Here is a 26,679-nt window from a genome sequence, read left to right as displayed (position 1 = left end):
CTACTTCTGCATGTCACACTGCAGCAGTAGGACGATGGAGGGGTCGGACTTGGCGGCCTCTTTGAACTCTTCCAAGGTGATCTCGTCGTTGTTGTCCTTGTCCATCTTGGAGAAGATCTTGTCCACGCGCTGCTGGGGGGTCAGGCCGTCCTCGTTCATGCGCATCATGATCACGGTGCCCACCATCTTGTAAATAGCCTGGAGAGGGTTAATAAGAAAAGAAAAGAATGTGTTTTGGAGCTCTGCGTTCAGGGTTCCGTTCGTAAAGCGGTATTCCACCCAGACGAGCACCTCGATGATCTCCAGCATCTCCATGCGTGTGATCTTCCCGTCCCCGTCCAGGTCGTACATGTTGAAGGCCCAGTTGAGTTTCTGCTCGAAGCTGCCCCTGGAGGTGATGGACAGGGCGCAGATGAACTCCCTGAAGTCGATGGTCCCGTCGCCGTTCTTGTCGAACGTCCGAAAGGCGTGCTGGGCGAATTTGGAGGCGTCTCCGTAAGGGAAAAACTGGAGGGCGAAAAGTGAGAAGACAAAGTTGAGATGAGCGAGGAAAACTGAAAGCAGCTTCAGATCAGGTGTTGTTGACACGATTTCAAGAATATTTGGGGGTCCATTTACAAGAAAATGGTGCCAAAAGTGGCGTTTTCACTTGAAACGCTGTCGTGTAAACAGAGTCTTAGAAAACCAGTTAGCCTAACAGCCAATAAAATGTTACATCAAACTTTTACTGTGTCCATTAAACAAAATAAGAACACTTATTTTCATAAGACAGCTACAAATAGCCGTTTCTTCACAGCTTGTTCTGTGCGTCACTGCTACGTGACGTCAGTGTTAAAACTTCACTGCAGAAGTGAAGTTCCCAACACCTTCAGAGAGCTCAGGTCACTGCATTTGAATTTGTGTGTAGCAGCCACTGGCGTATTACTGCAGACTGAACCTGCAGCTCACAGTGGAGGACAGCGGTGCAGCTTGGAGGACGTCAAGGTCAGCAGCAGAGCATCGCAGCACTCTGTGAACCTGCTGGCTTTGCTGCACAGACTCAAAAACTGATCGTAAATATAGATCAACGTTTATGAGGAAGATTTATGAATGTTCCATGTTTGGTTTTATAGACATTTGTTTCAGCCGACTCAACATGTGATGGATTCTCAGCAGAAAAGGAGTAGCAAATATCTCTGCATTGTTTGTCCAGTAAAAAATCCTGGAGTCTTCTGATTTCTTTAAATGTTCTGGAAGACTCTGAACAAGGCATCAAAAAGCATTGCTTCCTCTCTATTCCCCAAACACTGATTAAACCTTCATAAGGCTCTCGATGTAACAGCTTGTCACGGTTATGAGTCACTTAAGAGGTAGTTCCTTCGTTGTATAACTACAGAAAGTACAAGTGGAACATTTCCTCCTCGAGGCACTGCACAGAATGTGAGAAACAGCTTAACCCTACTTATCATTGCATAATCAGCCACCGTGAAGTCACCTCCGCCGCTTCCTGTCTTAACGACTGCTGAAACTCATCAAGGTACCACAGGTGAAAGAACATAACATGACCTGTTCCAAACATCTCTCATAATATGTTTTTAAAGTGTGGTTATGACAGTGAGCCAGCAGAAATATCCTGTCAACAAGCCAATTTTGTCTTTACACAGTGGATTTACACAAGAAGAGTTCTCTTTAGAAAGTTAACCAATTGCAGATGACTCATTGCCGTGACGTATGTAGAAACTTTTTGACAAAAAGCAAAGCTCTGTTGTACAAGTGTGAAGTAGTTGGCAATCAATACAGAGGTGTTCCTCAAGGTTTTGTCTCTGTACCCCTGCAGTTTCATATCCAAACTCATATGCAACTACGACAGTTTTATTTTAAATATAGATGAACCGATTATACTTTCTTAAAGGCCCTCACCTTGACGTAGAGCTGCTGAAACTCCTCCAGGTTGAGAATGCCAGAAGGACAGTCCTTGAGGAAGCCTTTGTACCACTGCTTGAGCTCCGCCTCGTTGAATTCGGTGTTCTTGGTCAGGTCATCCAGGACCTCCGGAGCCAGCTTGCTGTTGTGTTTCCCCATGATGCCTGGCCTCTCTGGGAAAGAGGACATTGGGGGAAAGACAGGGTGAAAACAACAGACGAGGAAGCGCACAATGAATCAACGCAGCAGACATAATGTGTTGCTGCAACGACACGAGTCTCTTGAGTCCAGAGGCAAGACCAGTGAGGAGGTGGCTTGTTTTGACAGTGTGACTCTGAAAAAAACAGTAAATGTTATTTTAGCAAGGCAAGCAAGACCACAATAATTGAGGACCAGGCCTTCCCTGGTACGCACCAGAGAGCTTCATAAAGAGAATCACAAGGATTCCTTTTCCAAGCATAACTTTGTTTTAATTTCAAGAGAGAGATTTGTCATGAAAAGAAATACAGGGGGGAAAAAAATCAAATTACAGAATGAGCCTCACTGTAAAACTTTGGTGTAGCAGTTACAGACAAATAGATATATGAAGACAAACCAGGTGTTTCAAATAGATAGAATCTAACTAGCAGAGACGAAGTTGGACATTGTATTGTATGTGGATCGCAACAGTATTGACGACGAGAGCATATAATGTGAAAAAAATGGGAAAGACTGGTTAATGAGCCTTCAAAAGATCGGTTTTATACTGATCGTAACTAAAGACTGTTAATATGGCAGTGATTTCAAGTGAATCCTTTAACATGTACGTGTTACAGGAGCTGCACCCTCCTCTTGTGCTTATGCTCCTTCCACACCAACATACTGAGTCCGCCAACGTCCTGCGGTGGGCGAACTGATCTCTCACAGTTCAGGCATAACCCTGTACCAGCCAGGACACACACAGGCTGCAGACAAAAATCAGACATTTTGTTCTTGGAAAACAATCATTAGGGATAATCTCGGAGAGCTTCAGACTGTGGCGTACTGATTTTACATCATTTCGCAACGCATCTCGTAGAGCCACGTACCAGACCACTTCGCTCTCCAAGTGAAAGCGGTAGCAGTCGGCGTTGATCCGGAGACCTCGGCGGACTCAGTGTGTCAGCGTGAAGGGGGTATTAGTCTGGTGCCAGCTGTGCGGAAGATTTGACAGGTTGGCGTGGGCGGACCCAAACATCATTGACTGAAGAAGGAACCGTTTAGGAGCGCCAGACAGCTGATTGGCGCAACATCAGCATCAGAGAGCGACTGACGGCCTCATTAAACCCACTGATCAGGAGGAGGGAGAGGGACGGGGAGCGGAGGTGGACTGGTTGGAGAGGTGAAGCCTGTCATTTTTGTGCTGTATCACTGAAGTCAAATAATAGAGCATTGCGCGCGCGCGTGTGTGTGTGTGTGTGCGTCTAACGCCCACCCTTCCATTTGTTCACCTCCCGATTACTTTCCTTCCCACTTGTTTGCTTCCAATTTTGTTTGCTCCAGATTTGTTTAGTGATTGTGCTTTTTTTTTTTTTTTTTTTCTCAGCTCTTTTGTTTTGGTGTGATGCTCAGTTCTGCCGTCTGCCTTTATTTATTTCACTGGTTTTGTTTTTGTATTTGTTATAATCCGCTTGTCTTTGTTATTGTTCTTAAGTTGTTTTGGTTCTTTGTGCTGTATATTTCTTTGTTCTATCTTTTAAGAACATTCTGTAGAACGTTCTAAAGACAGAAAAATAAAATAACTTCATGTAAAACCAATTATTATCTGGTTTTCATGTTGCTTTTCCAGCATCCAGTCAGGGTCATAACGGTATGTCCATTCATTGAAATGGAATAATTACAGCAATAGATAGACATTTAATCGACAGCATTAGCTTTACTGGGTGGGTTGTAGATATAACATATGAGACCGCATGTTATCAAAGACTTGGGTCTCTCTTACCAATGTCCCGATCAGTTCCACCTCATCCCAGCTCTATAATCCCTCCAGTGAATTACCAAGGCGGGAAATCTTCAGCCTCTTTTATCAATTAGGGTTAAAATGGGCAAAGATCACCCTCTGCGAGCTCAGACACCGACAGCGTCGCTGCGACTCTGTCCATAAAACGGCCCATTACCCGCAACACCACACAGCCATTCACATGCCTGATGACCACGGCGGCGCCTCCGCGTCGCCGCGCCTGACTCACGTCTGACAGCGCCCGCCCTCTGACACCGGGGCAGCGCCGGCGCTGCCCAATCAGCCACAAATCCCAGCCCTGTCACCTTTTATGGTTAATGAGTCATGTAATCCGAGGCCACAGAACCTTATATCTCTGAAAACTGCACAGATATTCTGGGGTCTGGCATTCCTCGGACAAGTAGAACGGCGTCGCAACAGAACCAACATGTGAGAGGACGAGACGTGGCCGGCACCAATGGGAAACATGCGCTTTTTAAAGCGGCTCTCTTCGGAGATAAAGTGAATATGAAGAACCACAGAGTTAATGCTGCCTGCCAGGCGTCCATCCGTTTGCCGCAGTGCGATCCAAGCAGCCTGACTTCATTAGGTTTTCATTAGCTTCCACTTTTAGCGCCGATGACAAAAGAACTCAGCATGTCGCAGCCATAAAAGAGCAATTCTAAGTGTTCCGCTCGCACAAAGGAGGCTGCATTTAATTTGAGCTGTAACGCAGATGAATCAGCCGAAAAGGTGACGGAAGACTTTTTTAAGTTCAACAACTCCTTTGTGTGTCGTTCCGACTGCTGCAGGATTGAAAGAAGCACTTACTGAAACACAAATAAAGCCTTCCATACATGAACACACACTTTCAGGTGGAAATGCAAAACTTATGGTGTGTTTTGGGGGTCTGTTTACAAGACAGCAATGCTCAGAATTTTTGAAAATGCAAGTTTTTGAAAATGACAAAAGTTGGCCGTCTGTCCATTCGAATGTCTGTGTACTCCTCATTGTTAACGTTAATAATATATTCTGTATAATCCACCAACGCCAGCCACTGGCATGACAGGCATATCTATTTCTGTGTGATCAGACATCGTTTTCAAAACATTGACGTGTAAACGTATAACTTTTTAGAAATGAGGACCGAGAAATGACGCATTTTCACTCGAAAAGGAGGCCTAAGTTTGCCACAGCCTCTGGCAGCACTGTCACTCACTTTCAATCATTTTCATCTACTCAGAATTTCTCATTGATCTTCACTGAGCTTTTCAGGGACGACCAAAGATTTTGGCTCTAAGGTTGAATAATCTCCATGCTTGCTTTAAGATATTTAATTCGTAAATGTTCTTTCGCTCTTAAAGTTGTGAATTTCTTTCTACAGACATCCAGATAAAAAAATGTAACCACTGCTGAATCATTAACAGTCAGGTCAGGTAGCTCTATGAATCACTGACTGCGAGAGCAACGACAAAACACACACACACACACACACACCGCGGGGGATGTAACTTTGTTTCTTGCTCCGACTGAGTGAGACGAGATTTTATTCTCAGTTAGGGAAGCAAATGTAGCAGATAATGGAGTTTCTGAAGGAAGACGGATTGAGACTCGAACCAGTTGAGCAAACACAAAAGAAGCAAGCGCCGTCTGACGGGATGAAAAATAAAACCTGAAACCTGTGGCTTCACTGTGATCGCTCAGAGTTTTCAGCTCAGGTTTTATAAACACTGCAGGTTTTCTCTTTGTGGCTTGGCTCACATTTCAGATCAGATATGTCTAAAACAGGGTGTCAAACACTGTAAAGGTGATGGTTTCCTGCATGCAAATTGCAGTAAAGATGTGCTTTTTTCATAGACGGGAATACATTAAACAAACTGCTGTGTCGAGGTTCAGTGAAGTGGAAAAGCATCTGTTATTGGCATGCATTGCTTTACATTAGGCCTGAAAACGGCAGTAAAAAAGCATAAAAGTATCAATACTGTACATTAAATACAACTGTGGTGTATTTTGGGTCACTTTAAAGTAAGTAATCAGATTTTATGGTGAAATAAATACAATTATGGCATTTGTATTCCTGTGAAATGTTCAAAATGAGCTCTTGACCTTCAGTTCATCCTTATTTTTCTTGATTGTTTTTTCACGCATTCTTACCTATCTCAGCTCCTGATGCATGATACCCGCTACAATAGCTTCCAGAACCCTGAAACCCACCCGGCAGGCTTGATTTGCACATCTGCAGAGACTTCATAATGGAATTCAAAAAAGGAACATTGAATCAGGTATTCCAATTACCATCAGGCCAATTTCTGAATGACCAATTTCAGGTCGGCCACGATAAAGCCGTATCGGCCCCGCAAATAATCAAATTCCACGGGAAGCCAATTTATACTCTTTAATGCAATCATGGTCGCAACTCCCCGCGGCTAATATTGATAGCTTTATTTCAAAAAACGCCGCAATTTCTTTCACGAGCCCCAACTGCGGGTCGGCGCCTTCGCCGACGGGATCAATCGGCCTGGCAACGCGCTGTTGCTGTGCACGGTGACGTCTTTGACGTTCCATTCACGTCAACGAGGCCCGAGCACATAAACCACACACTCACACACTCAACCTGCCAGCATCAACCAGACACAGGCAGAGCGTATTAGCTCCATCACACTCCGACGGCGTCGGACATGCAGACACAAAGTGACATGGAAGTGATCGGGGAGCGGAAAAGGCCGCAGCAAGAAAAAAAAAAAAAAAAACACAGAGAGGCTGTGAAGAAACCCGAGAGGGAGGGATGACTCAATCTGGACTCACACCTCCGAGGGAGGAAACAAACAGACGTGGAGAGAGAGACGGGGAGTGAAATGTGAAAAGGCGACGGAGAGCGATGGGAGGCGGCAGGCGGATAAGGCCGGCTAGAGAAGGACGTCGGACTTATCGGAACTGAAGGGGCCTTAACGCGTCTTCATTCCAGCTGTCACACTGATACTCAACGCTCGGCTCTCGTCGGGAGGAGCGCGGGGGAGCCGATGTGCGATAGAGTTTGTCCCCCCAGCTCGACGCTGATCGAGCTGATTGGAAGAGGCTGAACGCGATAGAGTCTGAAGGCAGTTTCCTGCAGCTAATGATGACCCTAAACCAGGGGTCTGCATCGTTTATGGGAATATATTGGACGTCTTTGACTCGTTCCAGCAAATAAAACCTGCCTGGAAGCATAAACTATGATCAACTTTCAAACAATAGTTAAAATAGCTGATAAAACTGTTTATCGATGACTGTATAGTCTTATATTTCAAACTGTTTTACCACATTTCAAAACTACTGTTTCTAAGGTGTACAAATGAAAGTTAATAACACAGATACATTTTAGAATGTCTTGACTGCAGCTTCAGTATTTCCCCTGTTTTTTTTCCTCTTTCTTTTAGTGTACTGGCAATTTTTCAATGTCCCATTGTCCAGTTATTGCCATTACAAGACAGGCGGAGCATAAGTACAATGACGCAGACCCAAAAACAAGTTTGTTCTATTGAGCCACTTGTGGCCTCTGCACTAAACATATCCATATCTTACAATATAATCTGTTGTGATATCATAACACTTCTTTAAACCACGGTTTTCTGTTTATCTAAGCCTTCAACCTTGAGTTAGCCACAGGATAATCTACAAGTCGACACTCCAATTTCTTCAGCCCCTCTCACTAAATTACAAGACTTTGCTGGCGTCTTCAAGCCCACGATAAGTAGCTGGTTGTTCCAGTGGCTGATTTTCATCAGTGAACTAGATAACACAAAATACAAGAATAATGTGTGGATGTATATGGCTTCCAACAAAAAGATGACAAGATAATACACACTGGAGTTAAATACTGTAACTAAGAGGTGTCAAACTTATTTTAGTTCAGGGGCCACATACAGCTCAGTGAAATGTCCAAAAAACCTTCCTCTATCTGCTGCATTCTGCATGTTTTTACAAACTCACCCTGACAGCATGGCTTTGAGGTTAGTTTAACTGCAATCAGGAAGCTAGCTTTAAAGGCAGCGTCACGATGTCTCAGGTCAGATCTCAGTGGTGTGTTGTGCCTGCTGACAAATTTTTTGAAATGTTTGAAATTTTTACCATTTGCTTCAAAGAATGACTTGTTGGTCGATTTTGGCCCACAGGCCTTATGTTTGACATCTCTGCTGTAACCCAACAAATCCAAATTATCGAGGCACTAACTTAAAATGATTTGATGCCTCTATAAAAAAAAGTTCCTACATCGCAGTTACTGCAGACCTGAGACCTAGAAGAAGTCAAGTATGATTAGTTTATCAACTTGAACTACTGGAAAATTAGATATTTAGATAAAATACGATCAAAGCATTTCAAGAAGTCAGATCTGACAGATGAGTCAACAAAACAAATCATGCAGCATCATTTCATGAAAATCAATCGGATTTCCAATCACGACGAAAGTCACAGTGAGGATCTGACTGTAAACCCTCCTGTCAACATGACAAGTAAATAAAACCGCACTTGTAATGACAGTAAATACTTCCTATATTCTTGACACCAGAGTAGCCAAACGTTTGGGCAACAATTGATTACATTTTCTTGGCATAATGTGACAAAACACATCAGTGATCATATGATAGTCAAGCACTTACATGTGCGTGACTCTGTATATATATTGTACATTTTGATTTAGCAATAATAAATTTGCAATATTGTGCTGCCCAAATTCTTTACAAAAACAATTTCTCTGAATGAAAATGTCTTATCAGCCTCAATCTTGCACCTTCAACATCTTTTAGAACCTTTAACAATCCCTCTGCCCAGTTTTCTGCAATTTCTGACACCTTGAGCTCAAACCATTTCTTTCTGTGCTCATGTGAAGAACAGCTACTTTTCAAAAGGCTGAGGCAATTCCTCCATGTCTGGAACGTCTCTGAGCAAGGCCCAGGTGTAGGAGGGACTGAAGGGGTCACCGACTCAATCCTGCTCCGCTTCTAATACCGAGCGCTACATTTCCCCGAAGACCCGAAACATCTTCAGGCGATCTGAGAAGAAAGACTGGGCAGAAGGAGGGGGAACATTCGGAGAGACGCTCGAAGGGTCACGAACTCAGCCGGTCAGCAGCGATCAGGCACACAATGAAATAAAAGCCTGGGAAGTGGCGAAGTTCTTCGCGACTCCCCGAGGTCCAGATGAAGGCGATAAAAGGTGACGCTCAGGACGTTTAATCCAACAGTCCTGCAATGATTCCATTAACTTAAAATGAAATGGAACAGTTCATTAAATGTTTCCAGATATAAAGCAAAGATTATACAGAGAATGAAAAAAGAGAAAAAAAAATTGCGCAATTTTTTAGCTATAAATGTCATTTAATTTTTTTAGCTTCATGTGGTATCAATCAAGTAAATAAGTAAAAAAAATTCGATAACACACACTAGTTGGTTTTTCACCAACAAACAACGACACTCAAGACTTTTTTTTTTTACCAAACACCTGAGCAAGGAATAAAGGTTTAAAATAATGCGGTGTGTGGTGATTTCAAGCTGTAATTTATTTTGACTTTCAGCATGATTCCAGGATTTTTCTCTCACATAATCTTCTATTCTTATAGATAAAGAGAAGTTTGTTTATTTTTTTTTCTTGCTTTTTTGTTTCATTAAAGTTTCGTTTTGAAAATTATGTCCAGTCGAAGCAGAAACACAAAAAGCGGTGTGGTTAGCATGCTGGACCATGAGCTGGCACTATGGTTTGTTTTAGTAATGAAACCAGCTTTAATAATGGCGAGGACATTCGTATGCTATTATAGTGAGCGTCAACACTGTCATTGTTCAACTGCCTACGCTTGTGCGTTTTACAATATTTCCGTGGAGATGATGTTGGAAAATGTTCACAAAGTTGTGTTTTCCCTCCATTTCCACAAAGACAGTATTTGAGCATTTTGTTATGCTTTACCACCTTTCTACAAACACAGAGGGACCGTTTTCACAAATTTATATTTTCCCATCTAAACGGGAATAGCATCAGAGTGTTTTCAAAAACGCCCACCTTTGGAGCTGTTTTTCAAAAGTTGCACTTTCAGTGATTCCATCGACTTGCAAATGGACAACTCTGAAGTAATAAAAGTTTCAAAAGAAAACGGTGCCTAAAACTATCGACCAGTCTGTGTTACTGAGCTGTTTTCCCTCCAAAAGATGTCCGACGCCGTCACTTCAGGGGAAACAAACTGGAGTTTTATCTGGTCCGCTCCTACACACTCAGTCCAGAGGAGGAAATGCGTTATTGTCCCAGTGACTGAAAATGATTAGCTGGCAGAAGCCGCAACTGAGGTGGAAAATGAGCAAAAACTGACAACCTCCATCCCCCACTGCAGTGTGTGCTGCATGTGTGTGTGTGTGTGTGTGTGTGTGTGTGTGTTAGCTGTGGCAATAACCTTTGTGCGAGTGGAAAAAGTACAATGAAGCGTAGCAGCAACCGGGGAACAATCGATAGAGCACCAGTCCAATACCAGCTGCGACGGACACTGTGGAGCCTGTGAGAGTTCAAAAGGAGGAGAAATCTGTGGAGAGCTGGACGACCAGCTTCCTGTGAATGGAAGGAAAAAAAAAAACAAACTTGGAACAGTCTTTTTGGTAGCTCGAAACAAAAGACGGAGCAATATGTCGCCTTGACAACAGCTGCCCGGCCCGCTGCCAGGAAAACGGCGGTCCGGCAGGGAACTCTAGGCCAATCGAAACGGGCCCTCTGCCGATCGGCTGACTGACAGAACTGCTTGATGTGGGGGTTTCGCCGAAAATCTGACTGCCGGCCAGTGTCTTCCACGTCCCACACAATGCTGCGATCGGAGAGCTGCTCAGTGAAGGGCTGACAGGAGGAATGGCGGCTTCCACACGCAGCGCTCATTCAGGCTTTTACAGATTGATGCAGTCTGTCATTCACTTCCTGTTGACTAAACCTAAATTTGAATTCAGGAAGGTACTCGTGCTCTCTCCGCACCATCACTTCCACGCCGTAGTGCTTCGGTAAGGTACTTCAGAATAAAAGAAGCAAACATTAATCGTACACTTTAACAACTGGAAAAAGCTGATGGTAAATGAAGGAAAATGTCTTTTCACATCATTTTCCTCTACTTGTTTCTCAGTTTGTAAAGTAGCATCTTGCTAACACTTCTGAAAATCTTTCCATTAAATACTTAAAGATTTTTTTTGCCATATTTGGAGGCATGTCTTTAGACATTTTGGAAAACAAACCCAGGTAAACAGCTAAATCCTCCTCACTCCTGCTTTTTAGTATTATTCAGATTCTCGGTGGTTTCTTATATTTCTTTTCTTCGTGATCAGAGATTGTGCCTCGTTCCTTCTCTTGTTTTCTGACACTGCGTCTCCATTCGAAGGCCGAATCCTTGGCGGGACGTGACCTCCTCTGTCTGGAGGACGAGTCGTCTGAAGGCTGGACGGTCTGCAGGGTACAGCTAATGAGATCAGACGGTCCACGGGGCATTTCCCGCTCCGCCGGCGGCATTGAGAGGCGGCGCGCCGGCTGCCCGGCAGCGTCAGGCCCATAAAACAAGGAAACACGAACAAAACAGTTCATTTTGTGTCAAATGTTATTCATTTTCACTTGAACACCTTGTGTAAATGGAGTCTGAGACTATTTTTTTTTAACTTCCAGGTGGAGAAATGACCAGTATTACATGGGAAACTCAACAGGAAACCAATAAAGCATTGATTTGTGGTCTAATCGATTAGAAATCTGCTGGTGTTTTCAATCAGTTAATCAATCAGTCAATGTTAATGTGACTGCACTTTTCACACAACAAAAAGCAGCCCAGAGTGCTTTTTATGTTCAAAAACAAATTTATCCACACAGACCAGGTCTCAAACTCCACCTGGACCACCTCCACCAACCTCCATCCCTCTGTAAGAATAAGAAGAACTGCTAGACACTTGAAATGGCTCATCCGAGGAAACAGCGCTGGCAGAATTAATAAGTGCTATTAAAAAATGCTTTTATAGACCTGCATTTGTCTGAATTTGAGTTTCACTATCCTGCTGGATTCAGTTTTTCACTACATTTTATTCTTGGTCCAGACTTATTGGCTCTATGTATGATGAAGTTAGAACGGGGGGGGTCAAACACATTTTAGTGAAGAGGTCAAATGAAGCCAAATTGTGTCATTAGTGGAAGAAACTGGTAATATAGCCCCTTAATAACCTTAAAATTTGAACTTTATTTTCTCTATTTTCGCAAAACCAAACAATTACAACCAAAAATGATGACAATCTCAACACAAAAGCATTTTGAATGAAACCCTGACACCCCCGGATGAGACACTTTGTCTTCAACCTCCATGTTTTATTCCTCAGACAAAACACTGAACCCTACGATTCTCCCAGTGGTGGAGCCGCTTTCACGTGGCGGCCGTCCCTATTGGTGTGCTACATGTATGTACAGGCAATTTTCCAATCAATGAGGACTATTTCTATACTCATTTTAATGACATATGATGGAATACTCTCCAGTCCTCTGATATGTGCTGCATTGCCAGGTTCCTTACTTCACACTCAGCGTCGGCGCTCTGAGTAAAAAATAAAAGTGGTTGTTATAATAATTGCATGTTTGAACCTGACAGCGATCGATGAGTGCCGCTGAATATGGACGGTTATGCAAGCGCCCGCGGAGTTATGCAAAAGTGTGTCGGTGTCGAGGTGTCGCTCCTCATCGCCGCGGTCTCCGTATTATTTGAATCCCTCTGATTAGCGGAGCGGCAGCGATGGCATCGCTATAGAAACGCTGCTCACCTCAGATGCTAATTCGAGAGCGGGCAGCCAGGAGAGGATGATGGGAGGGAGAGGGGTGGCGGAGGGGGGGGCGTTGGTCTACGTGTCCGTGCCCCTCCGTGAGTCTGTCGTCGCGCTGACCTTTGACCCCCACATCTCAACAACATCACTGCTTTGATTTCCTGGCCGCCGAAGCTCCTGCTCACTTTCTGGAGACTGGGTGAGTCACGTCTGAGTGCCGCACTAATTGTCGACTATTGTTCCTGTCTGTGGCGCACGCACGCACGCATGCACGCACACACACACACACACACACACACACACACACACACACACACACACCTTTGCACATTACATAAGCTCCAGTGGAGAGCTGTTTGGTTGTAATGCTCAGGTGTTCTAGCACCTGACAAAAACTGTCTCCTGAGTAAATACAAATATACCCACATCCCAAAGGTACACACACACACACACACACACACACTAGAAACTGTTTCGTCACTTTCACCCTGTTGTCCAAACACTAACATCGTTGAGACAATGAGGATGAGTTGTGGTTTCACGACGGCGAAAACGAGTGAAGACGAAAAACTCTCATTGTGTTTTGGGCGTCTGTCTTCACAGAAATGGCACTTAGAGCCTCTGAAAAGCTTTTGAAAGTGGCTCCAGCAGAGGAACTTTCTGAAAACGCTCGGCCTCAGCCACAAGCAGATGCAAGAGTGCTTCTTGGTGCACCACTGCCAAGGTAAACAGTTCTGCACATGTTCAGTAGATCTTGACAATAACGACGTTCACATGCAGTTGGTGTTCTATGGAGACTTTGGGGTTTTCAATCTTGGAAGCTGAAATTGCGTCCCATCTAGTGATGATCAAGTGCAAACGAATCGTTCAAAGCCCGTTAGTCATTTTACTGACCAGCAAGTCTAAACCAGCAGTTTACTGCTCTGAGCTCCGAGCTCTGGTTAACTGTAGAGGTTTTAAATGGAATGTTTTCCTTCTTGAAATTCTGCATATTCAGACCAGTTCTGTCCTTTCAGACTCATCATGGCTCAAGCGCTCCTCGCTATGACCTAGACCCTCACAGCAGACCCCTGTTTTCACCAGTAAGCTAATAGATGCAGAAGTACATTTGCAATCGGAGCCTCTCGACGTGTGAGTGCTCATCACACGTTCAGCGGTTTCAAGTGAGCTTCGCCAAAGGGGGAAAGTGTGTGTGGACTTTCTATTTTCTGGTGCCAAAAATCAGCATGAGACAAGCAGAGTCATTTTTTCAGACTCCGCACGAGTCCGACTCAAGGTCACCGACACAAAAACACACATTCCCAAATGTGAAAACAAACAAAAGAATCTGCTCTGCTACAGATCTGTGGCACTTTGTCTTCATTATGGTGTTCTGGCTACAAATAGACAAATCACAGTTTGAAACATGTTGTTTCATCACATACATTTTGGAGTCAACGTGGATTTTGATTTTTCTATTTAGAAAATATGCATCATATTAAATATTATTGAATTTCTCTTTTTTTAAACCAAATCATCCACTGGTGTAATTACATTATGAAAGTAGAAGTAGATTTCTTCTCAAAACCATTGAAAATGTGTTGTCCAAATATTCAATCTAGATATTTAAATAGATTCACACATTTCATTTTGCCCTGTCTAAGAATATAAACAATGTTATATAAACAAATATAATATATATACACTATATATACAATATAAACAAATGTTCTATTATTCAAGTTAGGTTACACAGTTAGAAGTTGTTTTTTAAAATACTTAGAAAAGTCTTGCAGCTGAAGAAAAATCTTTATGAAACGTGATACAAAAAACCCAAAATCATATGTATTTTTAATAACAATAATAATAATAATAATAATAATAATAATAATAATAATAATAATAATAATAAATTTTATTTCAAAGTGCCTTTCAGGAACTCAAGGACACTTTACAAGATTAAAACAACAATGATAAGAACAATAATAATAATAAATAAAATAAAATCATAGGTCATCATTTTTGTCATCATTTAATTTCTTGTATTTTTATCACCAACACATTTCATAACTCCTGCAAATCATAATAATTTGACAAGTTACATATGTTCAAAATAGGACTTATCAAATCAGATGGGGGGTGGGGGGGGGGTTCACCATCATGATCTCAGGTCAAAGCAGGGATTCGATTGACTAACCTCCAAGTCCACCAGTCTCCAACATTTCATCAAACCTTTTAAACACTGTGCAAGATTGCAACTTTTTAAAATTTCCATTTATATTTGTAAATCCACACAAAATAAACAAGCTTATTTTCTAACAATTCAGACCCAAAAGAGAATTCTCTTTTTGTTTTCTATAAAAATGGAGCTTTGGTGTTGCGGACTTGCTTGATTTCTAGCATTTTCCACCATAAAGCACTTGAAAGAAGTTCCCGCAGTTCATACCAAACACTCACAAATAACCGAACTACGGTCCCGTTTGATAATGGAATAATTAAAGTGATCAAAGGAAAAGGTTATGAAGTATTAGAGCAGCTACAAAAATCATTAAAGGGTGTCAAACATAATGATTTGGCAAAGCTACAGTAAGTGTCCACTGGCTAACGCTAAACATGTTCATCATGCAAATTCATGGAAATGTAGTTTTCTTGGTTGGTTTATCAAACAACATGTTGATAAATTGAAAATTTTAAGTGAATAATTGATTTATTCACTTTCACAGTTGGATATTTTACATCAAACCGCTTGCTAGCCAGGTGTGCTAGCACTGTTAGCTTGTCTCGGTTTCCTGACTCAATAACGTCTTTTTGAGAAGAAATGGCTAAAAACAGACAGAAAACACCAACCAGTGGTTAACAAATGTTGATTTCATTTGTCTGAGTTTCACAAAAAAAATGATGTAGCTTTAAGTGAAGTTTGAAATAAAAAGACAAATAAGAATCTGAATCCACGGAAACATGTATGAAATTATTTTCTTAATAACTTTTTCCTAAACTTGATTTTTCAAAGAAACTTTGTAGGACTCTTCTAATTTCACAGCAGATAAAACAATAATTGCAAATGTTTAGGGTTATTTTTTTCTCATTTGTGCACACAAGGGGGGGGGGGGGGGGGGGGGGGGGGGGGGGGGGGGGGGCAAGAGAAATCGAACTGATGGCTAAATCAATGAGCTGCATACAGTTTCAGAATGACATACAATTAGTCAAACAAAAAAAACCCCAAAAGATCAATATGTGATAGTTAGTGTGGCTGCCATAAGTGAATCAATGTATAGGAAGCAGACGGGCTGCTATAGAGGCAGGAAACACCCTGACAGGCTGAGTCAGGAACAGTGAACAAGTGTTCACACTCACATCCCGAAGAGGAAGCCCTCTCATCTATTCAAACAAATCCCCCCACAAACCCAACCTTTCTCCATCAAACCACATCATCTTACTGTGTCCTTCATCTACCAATGGTTTGATGAATCCTTGGCAAACTCTGGAAATTTAATGACATTCGCAGTCTGTTCGGAAAAGTCATTAGACGTTATGAGTCCACGTGAGCTGGAGATGCCACTCACTGTCCACCTAGAGGAGAATTGCTACCACAGCTAAGTGCTAATTAATGTGAAATGTAGGGTTGTTCTGTTTAAGAGAAAATGTGGGAGAACTGGGGGCTCCCAAACGTTGAGACAAGGTTTCTTTGAATATGACGAAAAGACCAGTGTTCTTGAGTTTTAAGTCACAATTTGGACAAACTTACAAACAACTTATTCAAGAATTTCATCACCATTCATGCAAGAGATGGTAATAGTACTGCAGTCAAGACGATCTAACCCAAGACTGAGTCAAGATCAAGACCAGAGAACCAAGACAAGACCAAGACTTTAGGGGCTCCAGACCCAGATCCAGAAAGACCGCTCTAGAGAACTCCAACAATAATATTAAAGGGGCTTTGTATGTGTGTTTCGGTGTTTGTCAAATTAACAGTGCTCTTGTCTTTGTCACATTTCCTTAATTAGTCATTTGTGCAATTTCGGTGAATTAATCATGAAAACTTTCAGACTTACAAAATTGACTATACAGATAGAGCATCAGCATACAGCTCGTTACTCAGGAGTTACCAAGTGAAGGATTCCAATATATTGACACAGTATTGATAGTTTATCCCATTTTAGAAAGCTCAGATTATCAAGAAAACACCATATTAGCTATATTTTTCAAAAAGATTTGCTAAGTATTTCTCATTCATGGTCACCGGCAGTCCAGTAGTACTTAATTCTGTCAGAACATTCGGTTTAAATTATTACATTGCTCTTTGGTTTGTGTTCATACCTTTGTTTTCCACTCTTGCCTAAAGGCAGCACTAATAGAGCGTCGAGTTTCTATTACCAGTGAGCATCATAACCCTGGGCTTAATGTCGAGTAGTCAAAGCAAGGATTCTGGTTTTTCTCTACTACATCTTTCTGCTTTACTGAGTCTAAAATATTTGAATTTTTTGTGCGTCAGGGCGACACGTCAGGGACCTGGCGTCAGGCAGAGAGAGTCAAACACAGAATGGAAGCAGTGGCGTAATGACCAGCTGGGATACCGGGATAAATCTCCCAACCCCCGGTGGGCGGTACCAAAATGCTAAAAGTCCTTCTTTTGTAAAACAATCTTTCAGTCAAGTGGTTGAAAACTGAAGTATTGATCTCTGTGCATTAATAATTGTGTCAACTGTAGCTAGAAGACCAGTTTTCACACTGTACATGAATTTAAGAGCTAGTTTGTTGACTCAACAACTTCTGAAGCGTCTCCATATACAAATGCAGCAATATGTTGTTAGCTAATTAATGATTACTGATTGATTGCTGGTGACCTTCAGTTCAATTCATAATGAGGTAACCAGTGAGGAGAAGGTGTTGAAAATGCAACTTAATGAAAACAGCGGCCAAAGTGGAACTTCTTGAAGATACTCCGACTCCGTCTACATGTGAATGGAGGAAACGATTACTTTTCTAAAACAGCACCGTAGTGAATAGTTCTTCTGTGCATGTCTGAACAGATGGACAGTAGCGACAATGGCAGCCACCAGAGTCTCATGACGATTTTTGAAGTAAAAAAAAAAAAAATTCATTTAAAAATGATAAAACAAAAAATCCTGATACTTATGTGACTCAATTTTTTTCCCCACCGTTAAGGTGTTTTAGAGATTTAATTACAAAAACAACCGACAGCGCCAACTTGTGGCCTGGCCCTCTAGCTACCTTGTTTTCAGCACATTGCCGCGTGAAACTCAAAAAACGGCGCATTGTCCCTTGAAACGTGGGGTAACCGAGGCCTGAGTTATAGGTTTGGTTAAGAAAAGAAAAAATCCATAGTGGTTCATGCATCAGCAGCTCACAGATGGGTTTCTCAGCGCAGTCGGCTGGTGTGTGTTACCTCGTCCTTTGTACTACATGGTACCTGTCAAGCCACTGGAGGACACCATGTCAATGACTTCCATTGATCACGAGGGGGGATTCATTAGTTATCCACCGCCGAGGCCAAACTCCTTCACTCAACATTGCTTTGTTGTTGCTCAGCCACTATCAGTCAGACCGTACGCGCTCTCTCTCCTCCACACACACACACACACATACATCATTATATTCCAACATCTGTCTCCCTGTGTAATAAAGTGTGTGACAGGAGCCAACAAATCAATCAGTCCAGAGACGTACGCATATCTCAGGCTGCTCCGAGCCGCCGGTAGCGTCCTCGCCAAGCCCGCTGATGCATGAGACGCTCGCACGGTGTCCCTTACAACAAAATGGAAGTGATACAGGGGCAGAGCGGGGTGAGAGCCGCTCTCAAAGCATCATTCATCCGACACAAAAAGAGAGAGAGCGGGGAAGAAAAAGAGGCCACCGGAAAAACAAAGGCCACATGCACAGACGCATACAGGAAATTGTAGCGCACCATGTTGCTCCAAGCTGATATTATTGCACTGCGCTGCACGTGGATCAATAGGTCTTTCCAGAGCAGAGGATGTACAGTAGCTATAATAATGTGTTTTCCTATCTGCTGTGTTGGGCCGCAGCTACTTTCCGCCCACCGATAACAGAGGAGGTGTGACGGCGTCGATCGCCGCTGCAGAGATCAAGCTTTCGTTTTGGCAGCAGTCTGTTACTTCACACTAAGAGAGGGGGGGGGAAACGTTCCTGAAGTTAATGTCCTCAACAAGAGCGACTGTTTGGATCACTCTGGAGAGGATTTCCACGAATAAAACAGGAAGATCTACTGTTTTTAAGATGACATCGAAGTGGAAAAACCAACACAAACTCATGTTTCTCAGTGAGATGACCTTAAACATTAAAGTCCTGTTTACACGACAAGGTTTTCAAGTGAAAATGCAAAATAAAAAGTGTTTCAGATCCTCAGAAAATGAAAGAAGGAATTGCAGAATTTGACTGTAAAAATTGAATGAACCTCAATTTTAAAATTTAAAAAGACAAGTGAGATCACTTAAGAAACTTTTGGAACCTGAGAGAGCAGATGATGCAATGCAATGACAGCTAAAAGTCTTTTCAAAGTAAAGGCTTACAATCCAAAGCCAAAGCATGTCCAAACTGTACAAAACTCTGTTTGCTCAAGCTTGGAAATTTCAACATCAAGATTCGTTATTCTCACAGCATTGTCCACCTCCCTATTTATATCCATTTAACAGTTCTGATCTATTAACAAAAATGAATTTATGAACACAAATTTAGGAAGAATTTTTATCAGACTTTTTGTTCAACCCCTATAAAATCCCATAGAAATGAGGGATGCTACTTTACTGAATCCATTTTGATAAATACAGTCCTACCTCCATTGTCCAGACAGTGTTTGGCAGACGCACTTTCTCCTGCGTCTGGATCATGAACATGATGGTAACACAGCACGCTGTGAATCAAACTTATGTTTAGTAGCTATGTACAACTCAGTCACATTACAACAGGGTTCTCCAAACACCGGGATCATTTGGTACCGAGTTGCAAAGAAAGGAATTTCTTTTTTTTTCTTTAATGTACATTAATGTTTCTGTTGGTACACATTGAGTTTTATTTTGGAAAGTGCTTCACTTCAGTCAATGCTTCTTTCCCTCCATTCTTATCATTAAGGGCTTTTCTTATGACATCCTGCCAATCCACAGAAACAAATTATGTTAAAGAAAAAAAGTCATTGTTATTAAATGCTGAAAGCTAGTTCTGTTGATTTCTGGATTTCCTTGCGGAAGTTAGCGGCTAGTTTGCTAAGTTTACAGCCGTGCTAGGGGGGCTAACAGGTGTGATGTTTGAGACTGATTAAAGCGCATACCGGTGGATTAAAAGTTTTAAAGGCCGTTGGTTGGCGGTGTGGATAAGAGCAAAATATGCAACTAGAATTTCCTAACCACTGAGGTAAACTTTGTTTTCTCCAGGCGCCAACCTCCGCTCATAAAACATGAAGATAATGCGGAAGTGCAAAAAAGCTGTAATTCCGGAGAAATTCCAGCAGGGGGGGATGATGCTGGTTTCAAAAAGAGCCCAAGTCCCATTGGAACCCATTCATAAATGCCGATTTTCCGAGTGCAAATAAACATATAAAGCGCCCGGTTTCAGAACATATTTTGGTCTCTATCACTAGTTTCTATAACCGTGCTGCTTCACCAGACTCTGATTTTCACATAAATCATCTGATTTGATTTTGTATTACGAGTTAAAGTTTTGCATAAATCGCCCTATCACAGCGCCTCCTCTGTCCACGTGATGCGGTCACGTGACGGGCTGGACCAATCACATTTACATCCGGTTTCAAATATTCAATGTGGAGACGTCCTGCTGGACTCGCTTGTAGTCTTCAGAACGGCGGTTGGGAACTCTATGGGTGACGTCACGAAAGGTCTGTCCATTTATTTACTGTCTATGGTTTTCACCTAAGTGCTAAACATGTTGCTGCAAGCTAACATTAAAGTTATTCCTATTTTAATATATTAATACACAAAATTGTTGACATTAGCCATATTAAATTCGGGTCTAATTGATTAACGTGTGGATTTTCAATTAAATAATGTGATTAATAAATTAGATGCTGGTAATTAATTAGACTTTTTCCAAGTCGAGTGTCACTACTAATGAAAACCTTATTAATTAAACAACAATTTTAAGGAGATTGTAACCTCAGTGGTGACAAAAATAGGTCTGAATATCCTGGAGGGAAGAACCGGCATAATCAGGCTCTTCTGTTCAAGATGAATTTTGAATAAAATGTGAAAAACAAACTTTAAATAGGATAAAATGAAAACAGCAAGCCTTATATTGTGGAAAAAGTAGCAAATAATGACATATTTTTTGAGAAAAGCAAAGAATTAGTGTAAAGTAAGTGTTCTGTGAACTAAATCTGCCTCTAAAATGTCTTCGTATGGAGAATTGAGCAGGTTTTTATAGTTAGCCTGGACTGACCTTTAATATGTATCATGCTGTGTTTACATAATGGGAGCTGTGACTCATTGGGCTTCACTGGAGGTACCAAATGCAAAAGATGTCTGAATGATAAAGTGTAAGAGCTGTGGGGCTTTATGGGAGCCTGTTTGTGGCACAGCTCCCTCCTGAGATGTTCGAGACACTTGAGACGACCTGACAATTACCCGCAGCCCACTGAGGGGGTGAGAGTGCGGCGGCGGCGCTGCAAGGAAAGCAACAAACACAGATAGGAGCCTAGAGGTGACCGAGCGGTGAACTCTCAGGGAAGGAGCCGCCGCCGCGACCACCTGTCAGATCTGAGAGAGACTGGCCATTTCCCGCCTCTTCGAGTGGATCAATGAGCTTGTAAATCTGGACGTGACGCCGCGGCTCATCCCCGACGACGGCTCGGCGTCGCCCACAGGCCGCCCGCTCATCGGCGCTATTGATCGCGTTGGGTTCCCGGTGGCATCCAGCCGCACTGGATTATGCAGATGGACCCAAACCAAAACCAGCAGTCCTCCTCCTCCTCCTTCGCCGCCTCCTCCTCCTCCTCCTCCTCCTCCTCCTCCTGCTGCACTCACACAGGTCAACCAGGAATGACTTTGAAGGCGACAGCGGCATCGAGTCCTGCCCCTGTCTCGAGGTGAGGGCTACCACCGGCGCTCAGTGAGTCCAGTTGTGCGCCAACGCAGGCGGCTTGCATTTTATTTCCCTCATCCTGTAATTGCTCCCAAAGCATGAAGGGCATTTTTAGCTCTGACCCCCTCCGCCAACCACCACCACCACCACCTGCACCTCCACCTCCCACCCTGCAGGCTGCGTTTCCACATCCCTGCAGGACGATAAGCCACCACAGGTAACCCATGCAGGGGGGAACTTCAGATTGTCCTTGAGGGAAGCGCCGAAGCCTCCTCATCTTCCTCAGCAGGACACTCCACGACTACTAAAACACGCACTAGAGCCGTCACACTGACCGGGCTCTGAGTTGGATTCCCCCCCTCTTTTAATGCAGGGAAAAAGGGGGGAAAAAAACCCTCCTCAATCATTGTTTCGGTTGAGTTAAGAATTAAGCCACACATCTGACTCATTCCCCAACACACACACACATACACACACTAGTACACATTAACACACTGTTTACATGCCCTTCACTTACCCCTGTAATGTTTGGCAGAAGAATTAAGCTCCCTCAAGCTGGAAAAACAAGGCTTATCTGTTTCTCTGGCTTCCCAGGTTATTTATCAGCAGTGTTTCTCCCACAAACAGGTGAAAATAAAAAAAAAAGACAAAGCCACCTCGGTAACTACTCACCTCTCTCTCTCTGTGGAAGAAGATGAATGAAGCGCTGCGTCTCCCCTGCCAACACATTAGCATAGGACACACCCACCGAGCGCGGCGATTGGTCCGCGGGGCGGTCGAAGGCGGGCTCTCCTCCTCTGATTGGACAGACTGGGGTGTCAATCAAAGAGCCCCGCCCCCAAGCTCGCTCTAAAGGGAGATAGAGAGGAGGAGGAGGAGGAGGAGGAGAGCAGCAAATGGAAACCAACAGCAGTAAAACGCCAAATGAAAGAGTCTTTTAATTTTTTTTTTAATCCAGATATAAGACAGTTTGAGGTGTTTTTTTTTTCCAAAGGTGTGAACATTCTCACTCACTCTTGCATTCATCTTTCACTTTAATATTACACCTGTTCAGGAGTGTTTCACAATACTAATCTGCATTAAATGAGTGACTGAGGTGCCATCTACACGATGTTTTAACAATAGGAGTCACAGAGTTTGCCATGGACAGTCGACCCAGCTGGATTGTTCTTACAGTCCCAGGAGAATGTGGACCTGGAGTCATGACGCCCACACGTTCCTAATGTCCAACTGCTGAGCATGTGCAGAAGAAGGATTTAATACTTGCACCGGCACGACAGCAGCATCTAAAGCTGTGGTTCTGCTGGAGGGTCTTCAAAAAGTTCCACCGTGGTAGCCATTTTCAAAAAAACTGCATTTTCAGTGGCTCCCCAAAGCGCAGTAAAGTTTTTCTGATTTCCTGTGTTAAGAAACTCTACAGGATCCAGATAGTTGTTCACTAAATTAGAATTCAAAACTGAACAGCACACACTGAGAAGGGTAACATTTTCTGCTCTTGGTCAACAAGGCTTTGCACACCTGATAATGTGGATGTTGGGAATTACAGGGGAAGCTCTTTGAAAAAAAGGCTTTAATGGAGGCTTTACCCATCCATCTAGAGAAGATGTGATTTTTATTTTCACATTTAACTTTTGAATATCATTAATGAGTAGCCTTTGCTTTTCTTTAATCAATCAAATAGAATGATAGTACTTAATGGGATTTTGCCAATTCACAAAAATCCATTGAACATTTCAATTATTAAATTCTCACATTTCTTTTTGGATGAATTATGTTGATGTTTTGGTCCAGTGGCACAAAAGTGTGTGGGTTCAAATCCCTCTATCAAAAGGTCTCCAATCTATTTTCATGAGCAAGGCCGTCAATCCCCCAGCATCCTCAGGATGGAGGGAAACGCAGAAATTCACTGTTCATCTGGACGTCCATTAAGTGACTCATTAAGTGACCTCGAGTCTGCATCAATAATCCAGCATAGCAGTTCTTACAGGGAGAGGAGCTTCTGGGACACAATTCATCAAATGTACATGATTTTTCAGTTTTAGTGAAGTTTCATATTCACACATTTTTCATGAAATGTTAAAATTGTTGTCATTTGCATTTGGTGCTGTGTGTGTGTGTGTGTGTGTGTGTGTGTATTTTTTTTATAAAACCATAAAGGTTATACCCACACTCATTGATGAGTAAGATATAAATATTGAAGCTGCATTAGGAAAATGTCACAGCTTATGCCGATGATGGTGTGATAAATGGCAGCAGATGCTACCTTCATTAGAACAGCTGTTTTGATTGATCCGCTCAAGCACTGACATAAAATCCCCTTGACTGAAACCATAGTGTGTTTTTGCAGTAAACTACAGTTCAAGAAATTGATTTTATCTTTTCAAGATGGAACATTGGGTCATTTTGAGAAGGATAAGCAGTGTTTTCAGAGACAATACAATGCTTTTGCCGTATAAATAAATATCTAAAACACAAAAAGAGCTTTGACAAAGCCCCCAAATAAAATTTGGTTTGACTAAAATCTGCATCCAGTGCCTAAAATAAATGTACCTTTTTATCTTTTCTCTTTTATTGATTTGTTTAAACGGTAACACTTTACTTGAAGCACCCGGTATAACACATTATAAGTAGTTATAAACACTCATAAATGATCACAATGCTTTATAACTCACTACACAGCATAGGGTTAGGGTTTGGGTTGGGATTAGGGTTAGGTCCTGATGTTATAAAGCATTGTGATCATTGTGAGTGCAGTTAACTATAGTTATACAGTGCTATAATATACTTAGAAAGTGTTATACAGGGGTGCTTCAAGTAAAATGTTACCGTTTAAACAGTAAAAAAAAAAATCCTTGTCTTTCATATTTACTTTTGAATTAATATTTTTTCTAATAAGTGAGAGAGAAAGGGTCAACTTGATCCTAAAATAGACATGAATCTGTCTTTCCTGATTCGCTCATGAACGGAAACGTTATTTCAAGTGGAAAACTGTGCCTGCAGAGAATTAGCTGGTCTTTTTTCTGTCATGGCAGGATCTGATAATGTCCTACATGGTTATATAATGGTTTCAGCTGTAGTGCATGTATTGATCCCTGTGGTTGGCAAATTGGTTTTACACATTGTTGTTATGAGCAGAACAAACTCTGGCCCCTGTTTTCAATTTGAGTCTACATACTTTAAAAAAAACCAAGACAAATGCACGGTCACCGATTAACAGAGGACACCTTTCAGCACTGCAGAAAAATGGAGTAATGTTCATAAGGGAGTAAACCGTGTCACGCTGTGATTAGCCAAGGTTAGCCGAGTTCTTTCAGAAGGAAAAATATAACCTTAAGCACAAGGTTAACGTCCATCACTCTGCAAGATCCCTTTAACCAGCACTTATTATATTCTGTGGGCATTGTGTGTGTGTGCGTGTGTGTGTGTGTGTGTGTGTGTGTGTGTGTGTGTGTGTGTGTGTGTGTGTGTGTGTGTGTGTCCTTCAGGCCAAGGTAGCCATTATTCACTCTGAAAGCGGCCCAGATAACCAGATTAAACAACCCGTCTCAGACTGAATGTATAGAATTACACCCTGACATGAAGGGTAAAAGGTTAAAAGAGCTTCAGAATTACAGAAACTGACTGTGATCTCCATGGCTCTGTATTAACAAACCGGTCCTGATCTGCAACAAATGACTGATGACACCTGGAAGGTTTGCTTTAACGGCTCTTGAGGAGAGCTCCATCTTTCAGTAAAGTGCTGAACCATTGGGTAGACTGACATATGAATAAAAATTGTAGATGGAGTCAGAATTCCGATTAAAACAACCAAATATTAAATAATAACAGACTTACAATTAGATGTCATTATGAAGACACATGTCAGTTGTGTTAGAAAGAGAAGGCAAATTTGGGGTTATATCCCCCTCCTGTTCACTCTCATTTCCCTCCCAATATGGGGACATTTTAGCAAAAAGCACTCCATTTTTTATCACTGTAAATAAGCTATGTTTACCATAATAAAAACCTTCACCTATTGGTTGAATTAGATCACATGGGTTTTTAGTAAATAAATAAATAAATAAATAAATAAATAAATAAATAAATGTTCTTTCAGATTAATTAATTAATTAACCAGACAACAAGTTTCAACATTTGGACATAAAAGATAAATAAACCGCTGTAAAACCAAAATAAACCACTAAAAAAAAAACGTATGTCTTAGGGGTCCTATGGGGGTACTTTGGTAACCCCCCCCCCCCCCCCCCCCCCCCCCCCCACCCCCACCGTGCCGCCAATGCAACTGTCTCTGTTTTTCGGGGCGGCGTTTCTTCAGGCCAGCACATCCAGGTGATTCAGCACCACCAGCAGTGGACAGCTCCGGAGAATGTGTTCATGGTTGAATGGGGCGTTTGGCGCTCATGGTCAACATAAGGCTACATGACATAAGCACGTGGAACACCAACAAATAATATTGTAGCGTTACGACACTGAAGTAAATACTGGGAACTACTTTTTCTTTTGAAATCACTACGCCCAGACGCCATATTTATTAAGTAGTTCCATCTTAGCAATCTTCACATAAACAACTCAATCTCGTAATTTTGCATTAATATTTCACAGCGTAGTGAATGTGCGGATTATAACGTGTCCACCAAAGTGTTTTTGGGTTGTTGGATTGTGTATTTGATGAGTTTGACGAGGGGAACCAAAAATACCATCCACTTCCATTGTGTCCGTCCTGAAAACCTTCCCCGACTCACCTCTGAATAAACAACAGCTCGCCCTCGCAAAAAAAGTAAGTATGCTGTTCGAAATGACTAAGGCATTGCGCTAAATGGGCCAATTTGCCAAAATGTTGAAGTATCCTTTTAAATGTGTGAATCCTAGTGCTTCAATGTGGCAATCGGTTGCTCAGTTCTTTTCAAGATCACAGTGCAAACACCTCCGGCCCAAAACGTGTGGAGAAGGTGGAGTTCTTTGAAGGATGCAGCGTCTGGATTGAGA

The 26,679-nt window shown here is 42.3% G+C and overlaps 1 protein-coding gene across 1 annotated transcript; it reads right to left on the bottom strand.

The window, feature by feature from the left end:
• On the bottom strand, positions 1-22,355 carry LOC115409273 (hippocalcin-like protein 4). The gene is made up of 4 exons (XM_030120375.1): positions 22,211-22,355; positions 1,900-2,075; positions 292-507; positions 1-198 (listed from the first exon to the last, which is right to left on the bottom strand). The coding sequence occupies exons 2-4, from the start codon at positions 2,059-2,061 to the stop codon at positions 1-3; spliced, it is 576 nt and encodes a 191-aa protein (XP_029976235.1). The 5' UTR covers positions 2,062-2,075; positions 22,211-22,355.
• Positions 22,356-26,679: the final 4,324 nt, after the last annotated feature.

Source organism: Salarias fasciatus, chromosome 22 (genome assembly GCF_902148845.1).
Source record: "Salarias fasciatus chromosome 22, fSalaFa1.1, whole genome shotgun sequence".
Classification (NCBI taxonomy): domain Eukaryota; kingdom Metazoa; phylum Chordata; class Actinopteri; order Blenniiformes; family Blenniidae; genus Salarias; species Salarias fasciatus.
Note: the sequence above shows the minus strand (reverse complement) of the source record. Positions and strands in the feature narration are given on the sequence as shown.

Excerpts from the sequence above, each read along its gene's own strand:
- LOC115409273 (XM_030120375.1), bottom strand. The coding sequence starts at position 2,061 with ATGGGGAAACACAACAGCAAGCTGGCTCCGGAGGTCCTGGATGACCTG. Across the intron at positions 508-1,899 it reads TTCAGCAGCTCTACGTCAAG|TTTTTCCCTTACGGAGACGC; the intron begins GTGAGGGCCTTT and ends TTCGCCCTCCAG. Across the intron at positions 199-291 it reads AGATGCTGGAGATCATCGAG|GCTATTTACAAGATGGTGGG; the intron begins GTGCTCGTCTGG and ends AACCCTCTCCAG.